Source organism: Aphelocoma coerulescens, chromosome 20, assembly GCF_041296385.1.
Source record: "Aphelocoma coerulescens isolate FSJ_1873_10779 chromosome 20, UR_Acoe_1.0, whole genome shotgun sequence".
NCBI lineage: Eukaryota > Metazoa > Chordata > Aves > Passeriformes > Corvidae > Aphelocoma > Aphelocoma coerulescens.
Genome location: NC_091033.1, coordinates 9,677,734 through 9,697,793, shown reverse-complemented (window position 1 = coordinate 9,697,793; position 20,060 = coordinate 9,677,734). Strand labels below are relative to the sequence as shown.

At 45.7% G+C, this 20,060-nt stretch overlaps 1 protein-coding gene across 1 annotated transcript in view; it reads right to left on the bottom strand.

Annotated features, from left to right (window-relative positions):
• LOC138120926 (peroxidasin homolog) overlaps positions 1–20,060 on the bottom strand; it is a 45,103-nt gene that overhangs the window by 7,322 nt on the left and 17,721 nt on the right. The window contains exons 4-16 of the mRNA XM_069034040.1: positions 19,825–19,896; positions 16,691–16,762; positions 15,131–15,202; positions 13,429–13,598; positions 11,265–11,382; positions 9,567–9,736; positions 8,829–9,101; positions 8,547–8,663; positions 6,263–6,421; positions 4,132–4,244; positions 2,766–2,922; positions 1,079–1,187; positions 162–319 (exon numbers count right to left, since the gene is read on the bottom strand). Coding sequence (XP_068890141.1) covers positions 162–319; positions 1,079–1,187; positions 2,766–2,922; positions 4,132–4,244; positions 6,263–6,421; positions 8,547–8,663; positions 8,829–9,101; positions 9,567–9,736; positions 11,265–11,382; positions 13,429–13,598; positions 15,131–15,202; positions 16,691–16,762; positions 19,825–19,896 — 1,760 coding nt within the window. The remainder of the gene's footprint in view (positions 1–161; positions 320–1,078; positions 1,188–2,765; positions 2,923–4,131; positions 4,245–6,262; positions 6,422–8,546; positions 8,664–8,828; positions 9,102–9,566; positions 9,737–11,264; positions 11,383–13,428; positions 13,599–15,130; positions 15,203–16,690; positions 16,763–19,824; positions 19,897–20,060) is intronic.

Genomic DNA, 20,060 nt, shown 5'->3' with positions numbered 1-20,060 from the left:
GGAAGAATTGCCACCCAGACAACACATTTCATCATATACCCAACATTTATAGGGATTTTTTATATACCTTGGCACATTTTAAACTTCCTGGATGTCTACACATTATTGTTTTCATTTCATCCTGAGCACAAAATTAAGAAGGGAAATGAAATCTCTCCTACCTGTGACATTCATGTCCACGACCAGCCCTTGCTGCACGTGTTCCTGAATCAGCTGCAGGGTCCTTTCAAAGATCTCCCCTGCCCTGGCTGTCTCGATGGTGTAGGGGTCCCTTGGGTAGCGGAACAAAGCCAGGAGGTCATTGGGAGTCTTGGGGCGCCTGTTTCCAGGAATTAAAAGTGATGCAGGATCATTAAAATTAATCAACTCTGCTCAGGGCAGTGAGACCCTACAAGCAGCAAGAGTCAAGCTCTAAGCCTGGTCTAGTGCTTGACCCCCAAATTAGTGCATAAGACCAACGTGGCTTGCCTGCACATTGCAGATGATTAAAGAAGGGAAATATTTCCCCAGGAAAATGCACACATTTAATTCTCTCAGTATCTCTGGGTTTTTTCTGCGATAGTGATTTATTTTTTCACTTTTCAACAGCTGAAACCCAGAAGGTTTTGGGCTTAACACAAACTATCCATCCCTCCAATAAAAACATATATTGGGGTAGAAGAGGACAGAATCATATTCACTCAAGAATTTATTTTTTTATTGAGGAAATGGTTAGAATTTTTATATTATTATTTCTGTTCACCCTCCACAAAGTCAGTTGCATTCGTAAAATGACTACTCTGATTATTTTCTTTTTTATTCACTATCTACAGAACCAACTCCAGCTGACAAAATGCAGATAGAAGTGACCTAAGAGATGATGCTTGTGGATCTCATTTTTCCAGAGTCCCAAATGCCTGTTGGGAAGCCCTATCACATCCTACACGGTGCAGCTTCAACCTCCAACACTCGAAACAATCCCGTAGCTTTCATCTGCGGGTTGTCAGTGATAAAATGAGCTTTCAGAAAGCTTCATTTCTTGTGGGTTTTCAACACTTTGCTGCTTCAGGCCCCAGCTCGAGGCACTTCCCACACTTACTTGCTGAAGAGCTCGGTGCGTGTGGAGTTGATGGCGTGGTCCACGCTGCTGATGGCCTCGCGCAGCGACGTGGCCACAAATGTGTCCCCGCTCCGACCCACGTCCGTGGCTTCCCCGAGCACAAAGAAACAACAAAACACCCTCAATTTACTTTCATATTATTTGGCCCTCCCAGCTCAAGGGTGCACCAGCACCAGCCCCAGAGTGACCCCACTGCAGAACAAGCTGTGTTTCCGTCTGCAATATCAACACCATGGATTTATTTTTAAGACAGATATTCTGAAAAATGTAAGCTGCCTGAAAAAGAAGGTGGCTTTTTCAGGAGATGTCTGTGGACACATTTTCAGGGTTTTCTCCTGTACAGCTTTGCAAAAAAAAAAAAAAAGTCTGTTTTGGTTAGTGGTTAAATTGCAAAAAGAAGATGTACAAATCACAGTGGCTTAGCCCAAAATAATATATTTACTTCCCACAAAGGTACTTCTCAAATTCATGAAATTAATTTAAATATATTGCTCATCCATTAATTTTCTGTTTGTGGAACACTTTACTTACTAATTATTGGTAGTAATTAATAGACATTTATGATGATAATAATAGTTCAAAGTTAGTATAAACATCTCTGCTACATCATTTTAAATCAAAAATACCAAAGTTGTTGTTGTTGTTTCTTTAGAAGTAAAAAGACATCACTTCTTTAAAATTACTACAGGATGCATTTTTTAAGCCAGGGCCTTTGTCACAGCTGAACAAACCAGTTCCCAGTTGGCTACTGGTGTATGCTACAGCCAGCTGGTGAATGAGGCACCAATCAAGAATAAACCAAGAAATTGTCTCAGGAATAATTTCAAACAACAAAGACATTTCAGACCATTTTCAGCTCCTTGCTTACAACCCCTGTATGGAAAATGTTACTAAATTCACCTAATAAGTGACTCACTATCCACTCTGGCTATTTCTGGAACAGCTCTTCACTTATATTTTAAACTTTTTTGCTTGCCTTTGATTTCTTTTTTCCTTTGCCAGTTTTCTTACTCTCTAAGAGGTCCAAAAAATCCACTCTTGACCTCTGCTTTGACCAGCAGAAGAGAGTTACGCCTCCTTGTTCATTACATCTTCACTAACGCACGGAGCAGGAGCTTGCAAACCAGATTTAGTTCCTATTCCCAAGAGAGGTACATGGTCTAAGGCTGGACTTGATGATCTTGGAGACCTTTTCCAGCCTTACTGATTCTATGAGTCTATGATTTTATGACTGAGCAGACATTTAAACCCCTGTATGTGCAGCAACAATGTCGTTCTGCTCCTGCCTCCCCCAGTGTGTGAGGTTTCAGTCAGATGATGATCTGTGAGCGTGTCGGCTCATTTTAATAAGTTTCTCCCTCCCAGCAGAGGCAATAACTACATGGACACGGACAGCTGGGCTTGCAGAAGGAGGTTTAAGACAACACCTTTGGCTTTGCAGGGAGCAACTGCAGCTCAGCTGAGCAAACAGCGAGGGGCAGCTGGGAGATGCGTGGGCTTTCACAATGGAGTGACTCCGATCCAAGGGACCTGTCTGCAAAGAAGCTGAAGAAATAATTTCTTACATAATTATCTGCTCAAAGTGTAGCTGTCAGCACAGCACAGCACAGCACCTCCTCACACAGGAGCCAGAGAAGGCTCGGGGAGAGCGCGGCAGATACGGTACCGGTGATGGTGAGCTGCATGGCACTCGAGGTGAAGCCAAAGGGGTTCCTTGCTATGCACTCGTATCTGCCCTGGTCAGCCACACCCAGGTCCTGAATGGAGAGGGTCCCGTCCTGGCTGATGTGGAACTTGCCACTCTCTGTGATCTGGATGCCCTCCTGTTGCACCATCAAAAGACAGAAGCTGTGTCAGAGAACAGAAAGCTTCCACTACCCCAGCCCTCAGCCTGCTCAGCAAACCCAGGATGTGATGAACGAATGTGGCCACCAGATGTTAGCATTGCTCTTCCAGGGAAACCAGAAAGAAGTCCAAGGATACCTGGTCCTGACAGGACCCTGGTGAGGAGGTCCCTGCTCTGCTCCTTCCCCTGGCCCAGCCCAGGAACTCCCCACAGGGCACAGACACCCCACACAGACACCCCACACAGTCAGGCTGGCTGGAACAAGTCCCAGACCCTGATGCCCTCACAGAAATTTCATGGCACAAAATTAAGTCAAAATGTTTTCAGTTTTAGGCCAACCTGAAACTGATGGATTTTTGCTGGCCTTGAGCTGCAGATCACAGCTTTTGCTGGCTCTGACAGCATCACTCAAACCCAACCTCTCAGCCTGGCTGGTGGTAGAAGTGACTTTAGGTTTTACTTTTCTATTTCCCTGCTTCGTAACATCTTTCTGCTGCCCTGCCCCAATCTAATGCTTGCTCTGATGCCCTTCCAGGCTTTTTTCTTCTGCTCCCACTGTTGGTTGAGCTCACAGAAAGCTGCAAGTTCACCTCCCACCAGAGATCTGTGGGGTAAGTGAGGCCCAAGCATATTCTGTGCCTGTCTGTGCTCAAAGGCAGGGCAGGTATAAAGGAAGATCCCAAGTGTTGTACTACAGCACAGCAGGAAAGAAGTCTAAAGAACTTCACCTAATGAATTCTTGGAAAGAGCAGCCAGGCTGCAGCGTGATTCTGAGGGATCGTGGCTTTGCCTTGTCAAAACTGGAGCCAAAAAGCATCATCCAATGCCATCAGCAGAAATGCTGAAAATATGGACAAACTACATAGAAAAAAAAATCAATTTTCAGGTTTTTTTATTTTTTCCAGGGATTGTCAATCAAGTATTTATAACATCCTGGAATGTCACTGGCTTCAAGTGACTCTTTTGGAAGGAAGAACAGGAGAATATTTGCTGCATGGCTTTGAGCCTGAGAAACTGCAACGCTCTTTCAAAAACCCCAAATCAGTAGAAATGTTGGTGTCTATCCCATGTGTACTGCAAAACTGATGAAACTAATGAAGCTGGGAGAGGTGTTGAAGGAGAGAGCTGTTTAATTCTGCCCCGGAGGAGCCGTCCCTTTCCCCAGTGACACGAAATCATCACGTACCTTGACCCAGGTTATGGTGGGCCGAGGGTCTCCCTGGGCAGCGCAGGAAATGGCAACGTCCTGGCCGGTCTCTGCCACCAGGTCTTGGGGGGGATGCAGGAACACGGGGATCACTGTGCAACACAGGGAAAAAAGCCACTGGGGTAAGAAATGCATCAAGGAAAATAGAGAAATCTGGGTGTAAAAAACCATCTCAGCACGGAGAAAGCAGAGCTGCTGAGCTGCTGCTCTCAAGGGCTCTGCAGAGGGGCAGCCGCTCACCCTGTGCTCTCTGTCTCGCTGCCAAGCTCTCTTTTCATTAATTTACGTAGTTTATGTTCATTATTTTCTGCTCCTCTGTGTCTCTGCTTGGGGCAATTACACAGGAATGTGCTGCATCATTTAAAATCCTTAATTCAAAGGCTTTCTAGAAAAGATGCTCCAGCTGAAACAGGGATCATGACTTGTTTCAGGAATTATCAGATGAGGCTCTCTTGAAGTATTAGTCAGGCCAGATTAAGTAATTATATTGATCTTCCTGGTCTTAAAGTATTCTGTGAATTCTGTGCTTGAAGCTTCACTAACTTATGCTTCTAGAGAGATTCCTTCCCTCCAGTCTACCCTTAGTAAAACCCTGCCCTATTTGTGAACAAGCAAGGAAGTTTGCTTATTTAGAAGAATTATTTATAAGGAGAAAATAAAAAAGAAAATTAAACAAAAGCTTTAAAAAATTAAGGAGAAAAAGAAATTAAGCCTTAATTAAGCAAAAGCATCCCTGTGTGACTTGTGTTTTACAGAGTCTTGATTTTAGAAAACCTAAATTTAGATTGAACCTATGACCTGGTAGGGAATGTTTAAGACAAAGGTATTTAGAGGCAGGATTAAATGTTCACTAGAAGGAAACATTATGTTTTGCGGAATATTTTGTTTAAGAAACAATTTTACTATTAATTTTGCAGGAAAGACAAAATTTTAAAATTTATATATATATATATATGTAAGAATTTAATTAATACACTCTATTATTGTCCAGTTTTTCCTTTACCAAAGCAATCTTCTTGATGATCAACTCCCAAACTGCAGCAGCTTATTCCAATTTACAAACCTTGGCACTCTGGAAACCTCTCTAACGTTTCCCACCAGCTGATGGAGCCCTCATGGCTGGATGTCTGCTCCCAGGGAAGAGCAAAATCCCAACCCATCGGGAAGGGGGCAGCTCCCTGCCTGCTCAGATGGTTATTTACCATAACACCAAATTAGTGTCACACCTCTGCCAGCCCCTTTGTGCCCAGCTGTGAGAAATGAGACAACTCTTAGTAAAAAAAATTAAAATAATTTATTGAAAACAGAAAAATGGAAAAATTACAGAAATTAGAAAAATATAAAAATTTGGGATCCTATGGCTCGATAGACGGTATGCCCCAGGAGCGCAGGGATTTTAGATCTTCTGGCTGAAACAGCAGTGGACCTCAGGTAGAGAAAAAGGACTTACAGTGCTAGGCTGGCTTTTGGCTGATCCAAAAGCAAAAAAAATTTCTAAAGGCTCCTTAATAGGAGTAGGCTTTCCCAGCACTGACCTCCACCTCAGCAAGGCTGGAGGGAGAAAAAAGGGGTGTGTCTCTACCTGGCTTGATGTTTTATAGTGCCTTTGCTCCGCCCCAGTCCGCCCACAGCACACCCCTTCAGTTTAAAGTGATTGGTGTTTCCCTTTGACAGATCATCTCCGTCCACCAATGGCTCATCCTTGTCAGAGGGGTGGTATTAGTTGAGATAAGGGTGCTACAATGCCTTCATTAAAATTCAGGTTGCCGTGGAGCTTGCCTACAGGATAATGGCTATGGGGCTGGGCTGGCTGTTAGAACTGGGGTTTTTGAAATTTGCCTTGGAACCAAAGTACAAGTAAAAACACCTAAAAAGAGTATTAAAATACATCCAACACATCTTAAAACACTTGTAAAAGTATACAGTAAACACAGGAAAGATAGCTCTTACGGTGTACAAGCGGTTAATGGAACTTGATTTTTGGTACCTGGGCTGATGGGTTAATTTTAACATTCAATTTAAAAATATTTAACTCAAAATTAATTAATTAAAGCACTTAATATGCGAAGACCAAGCACAATTAGGGATTTCAGGTATGACACCAGCTCACCTCGCGGGGTGACCGAGAGCTGCACCGGGAGGGTCCTGACGCCGATGGCGCTGATGGCGTGGCACTCGTACTGCCCGTGGTCGTGCAGGGCCACCCGGCCCAGCCGCAGGGTGCCCGTGGACAGGACGCTGTGCCGCCGGTCACTCGGCAAGGGCCCACCTGGGATAACGAGCAGCTCGTTAATTCCCCGTGACTGTCCTCATCCCATTGATGCCAAAACGGTTTTGGCTTTGATGTATTCTTCATGTCTGCTCGTGGCTCTGCAGACTGTTGTTGTATGGTTGTATGGTTTCCTAACTCCAGCATTTTTCCTATTAGGCAAACAAATTCCTGAGGGCCAGTTCTGATCTTGCTTCTTGGGGAATCAAGGACAAGACACCTTGCCAAGACACCTTCTCATTTATTAGGCATAAACAACTAGCGAGGAGGGAGATTCAGAAGGGGTCGAACCAAGAGGGGGAATTACTTTATTACCTGTGTTTCTAATGGGGGATTATTGTCAATTATGCTAATTTGCTGAACTTATAAAATTGTACTTGCCCTATGCCCCAGTGCTTCAACAAATGTGCGTTTTCAATGCATTTTCGGTGTGCAATTTGCCATATTTACACCTGGAGGCCTCCAATCAAAGACCTGATTTTATATTACTTCCTATATTAATATTGTCTTGAAAGTGTTTTGTTTTGTTTCTAGATTTTGAAGGCATCACCATCACTGGAAGGGTCTGTGTGAGTTACACATTTCACTTCCTTTCCAGCATCAATCACCCTGAAATATCAGCTTTACACACGGAGTTGTCTGATTAGCTGAGAAGAGCTGAAACCCTTTTTCTTTCCTCCTAAGTATTTTCTTAGTGCAACCTGCAGATTTTTTGACTCCTGATGGATAGCAAATCACTCTTCAATTATCTAAACTGTCTGTTTCATCAAATAAATGGGAACATTTGGCATTGTCTTTCTAAATATGTTGGTCTGATTTTCTGTTTTGGAAACTGTTGTTTCAATATTTTCTTTCTTTCAGGAGAAAAGCTGAAACCTAAATTGCTTTAACAAACCCAATTAACATTATTAAAACTCATCAGTTTAACAACTTTTTTTTTAATATTCCATTTCCTTCCATTTATTCAACCGCTATTCATTCATTCCAAATACCAAAATCCCCCCACGCTGTCAAAAGTGGCTTTGAGATGAGCAATGCTCCACCACTTCCCCTCCTCTTGTCCTGCTTTTAGCATGTGAAAGCGCTGTAAAGCCTGGCTGACTTTTGATTTAGGATTTCTGAGTGCAAACCTGGTTGCAGAGCAGTTACGAACCTTACTTCTTGTCATCGTGCTCCTTTCCACATGCCTAAGATATATTTTCTGGGAAGTGGAGGAAAACAGGTTAAAGGAGATGGAGAACATGCTGGCAGAGCAGAATTTCAGCTGGTCCTTCTTAACTCTGTGTCAGGGCCATTGCTGTGGAAGCTGGAACACAATACCCACAAACTCCACAGCACTAAACCATTAATTACGGCTTGTGAAGCATAAGGAAAAGTTGGAGGACCTCTGGGCCAAGCATTATTGGCTCCTGTCCCAGAAAGTGTTGGATGAGATCAGTTCAGTGGAGCCAGCGCTAACAATTATTTGAGACTTTAAAAGTTCACCACCACCTGTTGTCCCAAAATCCTTTTTCCTAAGCTAAGAGAAAACTCTGAGGTGTGTCAGTGAATGGTGCCCTTCTGCAATGTGTGTCCCCAAGGGCAGCAAATCAAGGACAATGACAGAGAGCTGGCACATGGTGGTACAGCAAAGAGAAGTGGTGGAATCATCATCCCCAAAAGTGCTCAAAAAAAGTGTACATTTGGCATTTAGGGACACAGTAAAGTGGTGAACATGGCAATGTTGGGTTAAAGGTTGGACTTGATGATCTTAGAGGTCTTTTCCCACTCCAACAATTCTGTGATTGATATCCACTGATCTGGAGTTTCCAGACCTTGCCTTTTCAGAGGAGGTGGGAAGCCTCTGCAGGAAGAAGTGTGAGGCTTTCCATGGGTTCCATGCTGACGAAAACCATCACACTCCTACCTTGTGACAGAGATCTTAAGAGGCTCCTTCTGCAGCGCTTAACACCATCCTTGGTGATCTACAACACACCTCCCGGTGGGACTAGGTCTGTGCTGTTCACAGCTTGTCCTGTGCCACCCCTGCAAGTCACCACACTGAACCAGCAGCTCAGCTATTCCCACCCACACCCCATGGATGATGGCCTGGGAGAGAGAAACCACGAGTCAAGTGAGGCAGTACCTGCCCTTGTCCAGGTAATCACTGGGGGAGGGTGACCCTCAGCAGAGCAGGGGAAATCCACGCTTTGTCCCTCAGTTACTGTCTGATCAGTGGGAATGACGAGAAACCTGGGAGAATCTGGAAGGGAAAGCAGTGACTGAGCAGCAGGAAACACTCAGGCAGCAAACTTGGGGAGTCCATGGGAGCAGAACCAGTCACAAGACTCAAATACACACCACTGACCAAACACTGTATCCCAGAAATGTCACAGAATCTTCACAGGACCAGCCTGGGAGCCCTCACCTTGCACTATGATCCTTGCTGTGGCCTGGATGGATCCCTCGGAGTTGCTGGCATTGCAGTTGTACTGCCCCTGGTCCAAGAAGGTGACGTTCTGAATGAAGAGGCCTCCAGAGCTGGTGATTGTGAAACGGGAATCCTGTGGCAAAGGAGAGCCCGTGCCAAGGGTCCAGCTGATGCGGGGGTAGGGGTGCCCAGAGACCCCACACTCCAGGGTGACACTTTCCCCAATCAGCACTTCAGTGTTCTGTGGCTGGATCACAAAAGTGGGCTTGGCTGGAAGGGAATGAGAGCTTTAGGAACCAGCTCTGCTACCTGCTCACTGACGGGCAGAAGTTGCTTGGACTCCTCTGAAACCCAGCAACCCACCCTGGTTCTTCCCTGACATCTAAATCCTCGCTCTGAGCAATGCCCCCAGCACCTTCCTACCACCTCCTCACACCCACTCACTCAGTGCTGGAGCATCCCCACGCCCGTGTCCCCTTCACCCTTGTGCTGTAGAATTCATCCCAGACTTCAAACTCCCTCCCCAGTGCTGAACTCCCTTCCATCTTTAAGTACCCCTTTTCCTACTCCAGTGGGAACCCCTTAAGTTCAGGCGTCACTTCGCTGACAGCCACGCTCTCCCCCAGCACACCAAGAACACCTTGGCACATACAAAGCTGGGACTGACTCTGATTTAGCTCCACTCCCACCCCCAAGCTCAGCTGGGTCGTCAAGGGATGCACAAAGCTCAATTACATGGGGTGCCAGAATAGCGCAGCACGACTTCCTGTGTCTTGACCTCCCCAGCAATGTTCTTGGCCATGCACTGGTAGACGCCTTTGTCCGACTCCTTGGTGTTCTGGATCATCAAGGTACCATCTTGCAACAGGTTCAGGCGGCTGTCATCTTTCATGTCAATCTTATTACTGAAAAAACAGCCACAAACAGGCAAAATCTGAAAGGAATAAAGGCTGGTGGTTCCCCCTCGAGCTGTTGGGGTTTCTGGGGGCTTTGCTTGCATGGCAGTAAGTTGGTGTTTCATGGAGCTATTCTGAGACTTTGTGAAATCTGCAGCAAGAGTTCTGATTCACAGCACTGAACTGCAGCTCCAGCTCCAGTTTACTCCCTGGGTGAGCTGCTTTTTCTCTCCCTACTGATTAGGCAGGACGTTTACAGCTCATCAGGAGAGCACTCTGTTCCCATGTCACAGCATCACTGCCATTGTCAGGGCATCCTGGCCCGGAAAGCCTGTTCTCCTTACTCACTAAGTGCAAATTTAACAATGAATTAATATTGTTCTTGTGTGCAGCCATTGCTATTCAAACTCAAGGCTCAAAGGCCTCAGAGGAGCAAAAAGCTCTGAGAAGTCACCATGGGACCCCAACACAGCTTGGACTCCAACCCAGCCCGAGAGCTGTGAAACATCTTCCTCCTTTCTGCAATGACCTGCGACTCCTGGATCCCAGCCCACGGCAGAAGGTCCCAGTGCTGCATCCCATTTGTCCCAGCACGAAGGAATCTTGGATGGCTGCAGATGATTGAAAGGGAAGAAGGAACCTCTCTCCCCCTAGGACAAAGGCTGAACCCACTATGCAATCTAATCTGCTTGCTGGGCACTTATTTAATTCCCCTGGTGTCTCCTCACTCCAGTCATATCTCATTTGTGGAACATTTATTATCATTACCCTTCTTACAATGCTGTCTTTGGGAGCCTGCCAGCATTTCCCTAACAAAACCTTCCTTCCAAAGGGACTTAACTCAGCTATAAACTTTTGCTCCAGGCTGAAACTCTGCCTGGTGGGGGGTTTGCTGAAGAAGCACACATTGATCATTTTTATTAATAACCGAGCCCTGCTCAGGCTTCACCAGACAAGAAGCTCGTAAAGCAGCAAAGCAGCTTCTCTTCCACAGTGGGCAACTGCCTGAGCACAGAATATTTTATTGTGTAGCATTTCCCAGAACACTCTGGCATCTAGCACATAACCTACACACGAATTTGCAAATTCCACCCTTCAGTGGGGCACGGCGATTTTTCCCTTTGGAAAGAAACCTCATACCTAACACGGTCAGCCTTTAGTGAGAAGCATTTCAGCAGTTAACAAATGGCAAGCATGGTGGCTGAGAGCAACATGAAACACTAATTTTATTTTTTTCCTGGTCAAAAGACAATTGCTTTCAGCCTGCAGAGTATGTTTATAGGAAAGTTATAAGCTCTTGGAATCCATTACAAACGCAGATGAAATATTCCAACTGCAGATGAAAACACCACTTGGATTACGTGGTCACCAGAGAATGCTGTTAAAAGGAAGGTAAATATAGCCCATGGGATAACCATTTCTTTTTCCTTCTTTTCTTCAACGTTGTGTGAAACAGCTTTTGTAATTACAGGCAAACACTGAAGAGCTCAGTGCTTGAAAACCTTTGCCACCCCAGGGCTCCTTGCGTGTGACTTACTTGTTGTGCAGCCAAATAATGGCAGGCTTTGGGTTGCCTTCTGCCCTGCAGGTGAAATAAACTGTGTTTCCCAAGAGCACATCGACGTCGTGGGGTTCTGAGGTTATTCGAGGCCTCTCTGCAAAACACCATTTGAACACAACCCAGTCCAAAGCAGCACAAAACCACCTGCAGCCCAACTGGGGGTATGGTGGGGCAGACAACACCCATCCTGCAACACTCATCCTGCAGTGCCCCGAGAAACAGGCATCAGCAGAGCCCTAGGCACAGCAGCATCTGCTCAGAGCCACCCCAAAACTCACTAACACCTGCGAATGTCGTGAAGGAATAGCATCATTCACCCGAACCCACTAAAAGCCCTGGGGAATAGTTGCTGTTCCTATTCTCAGTATGTTGGGCAGTGGATCAGTTCCCACAGATCTGTCTGTACAGTGGCTCATTATAGAGCTGGTCCCTGTCTCCCCCCAGAGAAGCAAAGAAGTCAGCAGCATCCTCACTTGGGTTGTTTTTCTGCCCTTGGCAGCCTGCAGCTTCCTGCTCCACCTGAACACAGAGCCAGCTCCCTGCAAACCACACCACTTCCCTCCCAACAGGATTTCATTCATTATGTCCTTAATTCATCATCCTGCCCCTATCCAGCCAAGCCTTTCACTGTGTGCTTCACTTTGAGATGTACTCCAGCACCAAGCAAGTTAAACATTGAAAGGATGTGCTAAAATAGTGAGGAATTTGTGGACAAGCCCTGGAGTGCTTGATCTTGATTCAGCAAAAAGCTTACCCATTTCACAGTCTGTATGCTCACCAGTAATCCAGTAAAACCAGCTGGATTATTCCTAAAATTGAGAACCTATCACTCCCTCCAGTGGAAGGTCAGTATCCTCACTCCCTAGTCCACAAGTTAATGGCTCAGAAAAAATCCCCAAAGGCAAAGCCAGCACAGCCCCACAGTACAAAACGCCTCTGGCTCACAGCTGCTCAAAGCCATGGGTTAATGGTACCAGCAGCTTTCAGACTGACTCAGATATCAGCCACCTGCATGGGTAGAGCTTTGTGCTGAACTCTGTATCATTTGTCTTCCCAGCTGGCACACCACCAGAGTGAAAGCCAAATGCCAGCAAAATCTTCCCACCAGGTGCTCTGGCTGATTTGACAGACACCCCACTGTGTGTCCATGCCTAAACCAGAACAAATTTGCACTAACAGCTGTACTGTGGCACTGGGGATGTGTTGGGAACAGCTTGTTGTGTGGCACAGCCACTCCATGTGTCTCCAGCTGCTTTCCCTAGGCCCTTCCTATCCCCCCTCTGTTGAGGTCACAGACCCATTTGTGCCAGCTCAACTCTTTGCATGGCTGTGCCCTAAATTAAGCTGTGAAATGGTCAAGACTTTTTACAAAAGCAAGCTGAATTCAATGGAGAGCTCTTCAAAATCCAGCTGAGCTTACACATTTGGCTCACAGTAGGGCCATGCACAACTGGACTGGCATATCCAGAAGGGATGCTAACAGCAAGCCTGTGTGAGTGGGAATTTCTCAAACTGACTCTACCAGCAGCGAAGTACCATGGAACTACAGCCAATGCTTGTGCCAGCTTCCACTGAAAAATCAGAGTTCTAACTTACCTCCACTTAAAAATCAGAGCTTTGTCTTTTTTCTATGGGAAACAGTTAATTTTAGGATTTTTCAGAACAAAACCAAATTTAAAATTCTAAATTTAAAGAATAACAGCCTAACAAGAGCCATCAGTTACACCACAGTCAAACAAAGTATACAGCTACACGTCTTCTGTGCTCTCCCACAGGTTTCCAGATGTGTTTCCAGCCACTGCAGTTCTCCCAGTGTTCCCCTTCTGTTCAGCCTAATTTGGTATATTTCCTCTGGTTCCTGGTTTAGCCACTGTTGCAGCAGATCCTTTACCAGCCCTACTCTATGCAAAAAGCCAAGACAACACCCACCAGCCAAAACAGAGCTGCCTCCAACACCTCTGGGAATGTCAGCTTCCTCCTGCAGCCCCACTGGGATTTTCCCATTTCAGCAGTGAAGGAGGGATAAATCAGGATGCCAGCAGAGGAAAGAGGGAGGAAAAGGGATGGAGGAAGCATTCCCAGACCAAAGCCCAGCTCCAGGGCCTGAGGGGGGCCGATGGAGGGGTTTGACCTCGCTCACCACAGTTGAACTCCTGGGCAGTCAAGGTGACAATGGAGCGGCCGTGCAGGTCCCGGGGAGCCTCGCAGGTGGCGGCTGTCTGGATGCTGCCCTGCTCCGCGTATTTCTTCAGCAGCTCTGCCAGCCACAGCAGGTCACAGTCACAGAACAGGGAGTTGGAGTCCAGCCGCCTGCAAGAGCCAGGAGAAGGCAGCTCAGTGCCCAGCCTCCAACTGCTGTGCTGCCTCCTTCTCCAGGGCACAGGAGGGGAGCAGTCCTCTGGAGTGAAGGGTCACTTGGGTGGTTTGCCCTGCATTTGATCATATCCCAAGTGAAAATTTGAGATATCTCATTGGCAGGATGGTTAACTAGTAGAAGGGTTTAATTGTAAAACTAGCATTACCATCAACCATTCCAGTTTCAAATATAAATGATTCAGTTAAACTGGATTATGCATTTTTTGACTAACTGAGACACTGAAATATTGGGGTTTACCCTGGGATGGAGATTTCAACCTTTACTGAATTCTATAAGAACTGGCTCTGTTAGAGCTTTTCTCTTTTAGTTCCAAAAAAATCTCCCCCTTGATTTATGTGTGGATGGGATCAGTCCCTTTCTGTAACCAGCTGTGAGGGGTTGCAGCATTTCTGCACAACTGGAAGAACTTTTATTACTGCAACACAAGCCTGAACCACAGCAAATGGAGCTCCAGTGACCTGCCAGCGCCCCCAGACTCTTCCCTACACTGACCTCATTCCTACGAGCAGTGCTATCCATGAGGATAAATAAGGACTACAGGGGGATTAGTTTGTGCCTCCTTCCCCACTGACAGTTTTACAGTTAATGGGTCTGGGCCATCCGAAAAAAAAAAAAAAAAAAAAAAAAAAAAAAAAAAAAAAAAAACCATGGAAGAAAAGTCTAACACTTTCAGGGTCACATATTTGAGAATGTGAGATTTCACCCAGGGCCATGACTGAGTATTTTATAGACACCCCAGCTTTTTCTCTGGCATCTACAGACAGCATTTCACAAGATATTCCCTGTTAAAGAGAAGTGAAGCATTTTACCTGCTTGCAGAAATGACTGAGGGCTGCAGTGAGAAATACATTATTTTATTGTACTTGAAAATCGTGGCAGAACACCAAAATTCTTTACCTTTTTCATTTTTTTCCCCCCAAACACATCATAGAACTTATTTCCAGAGATCATAAAACCAAAGCAAGAAAGAAGTAAGCTTAAGAGACAGACAGGTTATATGGGAATAGCACCCTGGGGAATTCCTGCGTGGAAAGAGAATCATGCACCTTGGCACCCTCTGACTAATTTCAATCTAGAAAACAAGCCTTTTCTTTTATGACTGTGATTTTTCTTTCCATGTTAGATCCTGATCTACAGACATGTTCAAGGTCATATCCATGACCTGGACTTTCTACATTTTTCAAGGATGTTTTATGGGTTCAAACTGTTGTGAAGACTTTCCAGGAACGTTCATTCCTGTGGCATTATTAAGCTGTAAGCTGATTATAATTAGACACTAGAATAAAGAAACTTCTAACTGCTTAAATAAGCTTTCAGGTCCAATCAAAACTGTTTTATAAACTTAGCAGTGGCCTTAGAAGTGCAACAACTAAAAGCATTGCCAACCAGGCACATTCTTCCTCAGGTCCTGCCCATCTGATTGAAGATAAACAAATCCTCTTTGCAGGCAATGTTTTTTACTTACAGTCGCTTGAGGGATTCCAGTTGAGAGAATGTCCCTGGGTGAATCCTGGAAATCTTGTTGTTGTGCAAGAATCTGCAGTGGGAGAAGCCACGCCAAAACATTATTCAGTATTTGCACTGTGAGGATGATAACACCCCAGGTCACCACTCAGTTTAAATGCAAAGGCTGCTCATCAAAATGGAGCTCGGTTTTTAAATTCCGTGTTTGTTTCCATGAGCTGGAGGGATTTCATCCCTTGGTGGGTGTGATGTAATGTGCCAAAGCCGAGAGTGGGTGTGGGCTGGAAACACTGACTCAGGATGTGATGGAACAGGTTTAAACTGGACCCTTGCAGTTTCTTTGCAAAGGGAGGAGAAAGGGCACAAAATCCCCTCAGATTGGACCCACCCTCTGTTTTCTGGGCCTGAGTCAGCTCCAGTTTAGAAGGGACCTTTTCCTTCCCCTGTGCAGATGACGTGACAATTTTACAAGGGCAGCCATTGGAGTTAGACAACTCCTGCCTTAGACTCTGTGTAGTTATTAACCCAAATCCGTGAGCAAATCTAATTGAGACAACAGCCACCTAAACTGGGCTTATCTCTGAACAAAACTGAGGCAAATTCTCACTTTCAGAATCTTAGCACACACATAAAACTCCCCAGTTCTTGGGGAAAAACCCCGATTGTGCTAAAATGCATCAGTGGGGACCAAGAGGGGATAACTAACTCCCCATTCCCATAATGGTAGGGGAATTTACTTATGTTGGTTACACCAAAAACTCATAAGAGACCACTGATAATAGATATGAAGCAATTTTAGTAGGTGAATTTTTTGGAGAACACAAAAGCAGCACAGCTCGAGTGCAAATGTCTGCACACACACATGTGCACCAGAGTTCAGCCTGGTTGCCCAGCTTGGATGCTAAAAAGCCTTCCTTTAAAATTTAAATCCAGAATTTTTGTTGGACCCAATACAGTGACTGAGATCAGCCATGTACTGATCCAGGTCTGAACTTTCCTAAGGGTGTGGGATCCCACAATTTTATTTCCTTGGCATGTATGGATATAAGGCACATTTCCACACAGCCTAGAGAAGTCTGCTGGTTTCTCCATGGAGTGGGAACCACACACGGACTGTTGTGCTGGTGGCTCCATTACTGCTAGAAGCAAGAGACTCCATTTCCCTACTGCTTTCAAGAAGGATGTGTGTTTTTCTTGTTAGACTTTCTTCTGACTTTATCCCTTTTCCACCCCCTTTTTTTTGCTCACTTTGCCCAACAGTGACTAATGTTGCTGACCTTATGCTCAGAGTAAAATTTCACTTGGCTTGACCAGCTGTAGGACTTTCTGCAGATTTACTCCTATTTAGATGGAAATGTGAACATAACATAAGATGGGAAATTCCCTTCACATCCTCAGTCACCCTCCTACTCGGCAATTATGTAAAACCTCTTTCTTTAAAGCTGCTTTTTTGCATTTTGAAGACCACACTCTGTGCTACCAAAACTGCTACACTAAATAAAGGGGTTTTCCCCCTTCTCCTCACCCTCTTAGTCCCAAGAAATATCCCATCTTTACTCACAGCCTTTCAAGTTTAGGCAGGTCACTAAAAGTCTCCAGCTCCAGACTTTCCAGGTTGTTGAAATGCAGGTACCTGTGATACAGAAATCACACAGATATCACACAGATTGCAATTTAAGGGACAGAACATCTTCCCAGATCAATCCACCAGTGCCCCCCAGCTGGTCACACTCATCTCAGGGCAGGTGCTGAGAAGCCAGAATCCACTTTAGTGTCCCCAGTTTCCACATGCAAACACAGTAGTGAACATAGCCTTTCCCTATCCTGTCAGTTATTTACTCTCTCTGTAAATAAACTCAAACACAGAAAGAATAAAGGACAGATTTGCTGATTTGCTCTTCCCTGAAGACCGACACCACCATCCCTGTGAACTGCTGCACTGTTAAGAGACAGGAAGAAACTATTGCCCATGGAGAGCCAGCAGCAGCTGCTGCCATCCAAGCACTGTACAGGAATTTTCCCTGCCTTTCTCAGCACACCCTTGAATTGACAGGGAGGGAGAAACAGCCTCACAATAAGGCACTTCTTCCCAGCCTAGGAATTGCAACACTTCTGAGTGGACAATCAGTTTGCTGAGTATTAATTTGAAGAAAAAGGCCCTGAACAACCCAAGAAAACTTTGAAATTGGTCCTTGTTGAAGTGGGACTGGAGATACAGCCAAATACAGCCAAAGGTATTTTCCAGCCTGCATTTATCTTTTATTCCAACAGGGGCTCCCAGGATGTGCATCCACCCAGCAAGAGCAGAAGCATCTCCAAATGGCTGGTGTGGGGTTGCTGTGTTCTGTGGAAGGAAGGCACAGCCTCCAAAAACAGGGAAGGTGCAGTCACCTGGAACACTTGGATCCTAATGACACATCAACAGGGACAGCCCAGTTCTTGCTAACACGGGTTAATGGTTTTAGTTCCACTAAAATCTCAAGTGTGACCTGCCACTACAGAGGCCTGGGGGACCTCCTGCCTGCCCCAGGTCATCCCTTGCCATCAAGAAAGGAAACGTGGTGCCTGCAGAGCAACTCACCACAACACCTGAGCCTCCCTGCTGCCATGAGCTCTGACATTCACCAGCACAACTGATGCATTCCTGACCTTTAGATGGATTTTGCACAGTCCCAAAGTTGCCTAAACTCTTCTCCTTTATTTTACACAGGCATAAATTTCACAGCAGACACAGATTAATCACAGATCTACAAATGCTCATTCTGCTATTGTAGCTGACTGCATTGAGAAATAATTGCCTAAGCCTCCACATGGCTGTTTGATTTGTAATGGAAGGATTCATGATAAATGGTCCAGTATCAGAGCTCAAACTGGGAGAGGATGACTCAGATTCTGCACTGGAGGGTCACAGTGGGGAAGAGAGGGACTTGCTCTAATCAGTCTCAGATGTCTGTTGAGATTGCTTTGGACCTTTAGGAAAGCATCTGATCCTGTCCATCAATTGGGTTCTACTTTTTCTTGAAAAGCTGGCTTGTGGGGGACAGGAAAATGGGGTAGGGTTTGAACAACGCTAATTCTTTTGGAGATCAGCCTGCCTGGGATTGAAAACAGATGGGACTTTCAGCAGATTGTTTGTTGGTTTTGTGGGTTTGTTGGTTTTGGTTTTTTTTTTTTTATTCGTGACATCAAGTCTGGAATGCTCACTGCTAAAATATCCCTGTGGGCAGCGTCAGCTCTCTAAGCTCAGCTTAGAGCCAGTTTCAGCTTCCTAAATTTTCTCCCAGGCATCCTTGCTGAGCTGGCTGATGAAAAACCACCCTGTACACAAGCTTGGTGGCACACCTATTGTTAGGACTGCCTGAAACTTCCAGTTGTGCTCTGTCCTCTTGTGCTCTCTGTCCTCCTTCTGTCAACCTGGAGAACAAGCTGGATCCTATTCCTTTTACAGCAAAACTCTTGGTTACATTCCAGCCCTATAAATGCTGCGGCTGGGAACAATTCAGGAATTAGACCAGTTTCACCTTTGATCCCTGTTCTCTGATGATGCAAGTAATTCCTGCATTTCAATTATTTAGGAAGAATAAATCATTAGGAAGAAATTCTTCCCTGTGAGGGTGTTGAGAGCCTGGCACAGGTTTCCCAGAGAAGCTGTGGCTGCCTCATCCCAGGCCAGGTTGGACTGGGCTGGGAGAAGCCTGGCTTAGTGGGAGGTGTCCCTGCCAATGGCAAGGGGTTGGAATAAAAGGAGCTCTAAGATCACTTCCAAGCCACACCATTCCATGTATCTACGATTCAAATATACAAGCTCACACTCTCTCCACCAGTCCCAAGCAAGAAAAATCCAATCGCAGTTTAGGAAGACACTTCAGAAGAGCCAGGTCTAGGGAGCCTTGTGCCAGATTTTAATATAAGTTTGCCCATCTCACCTCAAGCACAGAGCACAAAGAGCCAAAAAAACAAAACTTCTTTGAATAAACAGCAGAGTTTTGCCATACACAGAAGGGGAGCAAGTGGGGACTGCTGGAGTGTCACTGTGATGGACTCCAGCTGCCAGGAAAACACACGAGGCTCCCTTCATCCCAGATCCAGCACAGAGTGCCATGCAGCTTGAGGGAAGGTCATTACTGTGTTGGTTTGGATCCATCATCTTCCCCCCCTGCAATTTCTAGATGCTTTGCAGCATGGGAGCTCCACCATCCTGGTAGCTCCCAGGAATACTCAGCTGCCCCAGCTCCCAGCTCATACTTCATCCATTCATTCCCAGCAGAGCTTTGGATGAAAGAGAAACTCAACCAGCACCCTCCGTTTAAGTAAAGGACCAGATCTGACTCTCTGCTCAAGGAATCCCCAGACACAAACCCAGCAGAGCAGCTGCCTTCTGCTTCCAGCCATCCTGCAGACCCCTCTCTCCTCCCATCATAAGGTCCTTGCAAATCAAGGCCATCAGAAGCACAGCGGGGCTCTTCCTATGCTCCAGAGGTTTAGGGGCAGGAGAAAACATACGGAACATCAGCAGGAAGTTCGGTATTAACTAACCAAATCCAATACTCAGACCAGCTGTTTTCAAATGAACCCAGGGTAGTCTGGCAAATCTGGATGATAAAAGAGCAGAAGCTTCATCCTACCCCTCGCTAAGTTCCTGCTGCTCTCCGAGCCTGGGAACACAGCACACAAACAAGGCTCGTCTGTACTTACAGCTGCTCCAGGGAACGGAGCCCGTGGAAGGCATGTTGCTGGATGCTCTGAATTTCATTTTTATAAAGGTAGCTTTCAAAAGGAGAGAAAAGAAACAGCATTAGGCCAACTGATCAGCAGTTGTGTTCTAAAAAGTCACAGGAAACAGCAATGACCCTCAACCCAAAGCAGAACTTGCTGCCTGGACTCAAGGGCCGTGTTTTATACCTCTGACACCGAACTCCAAACACAGAAAA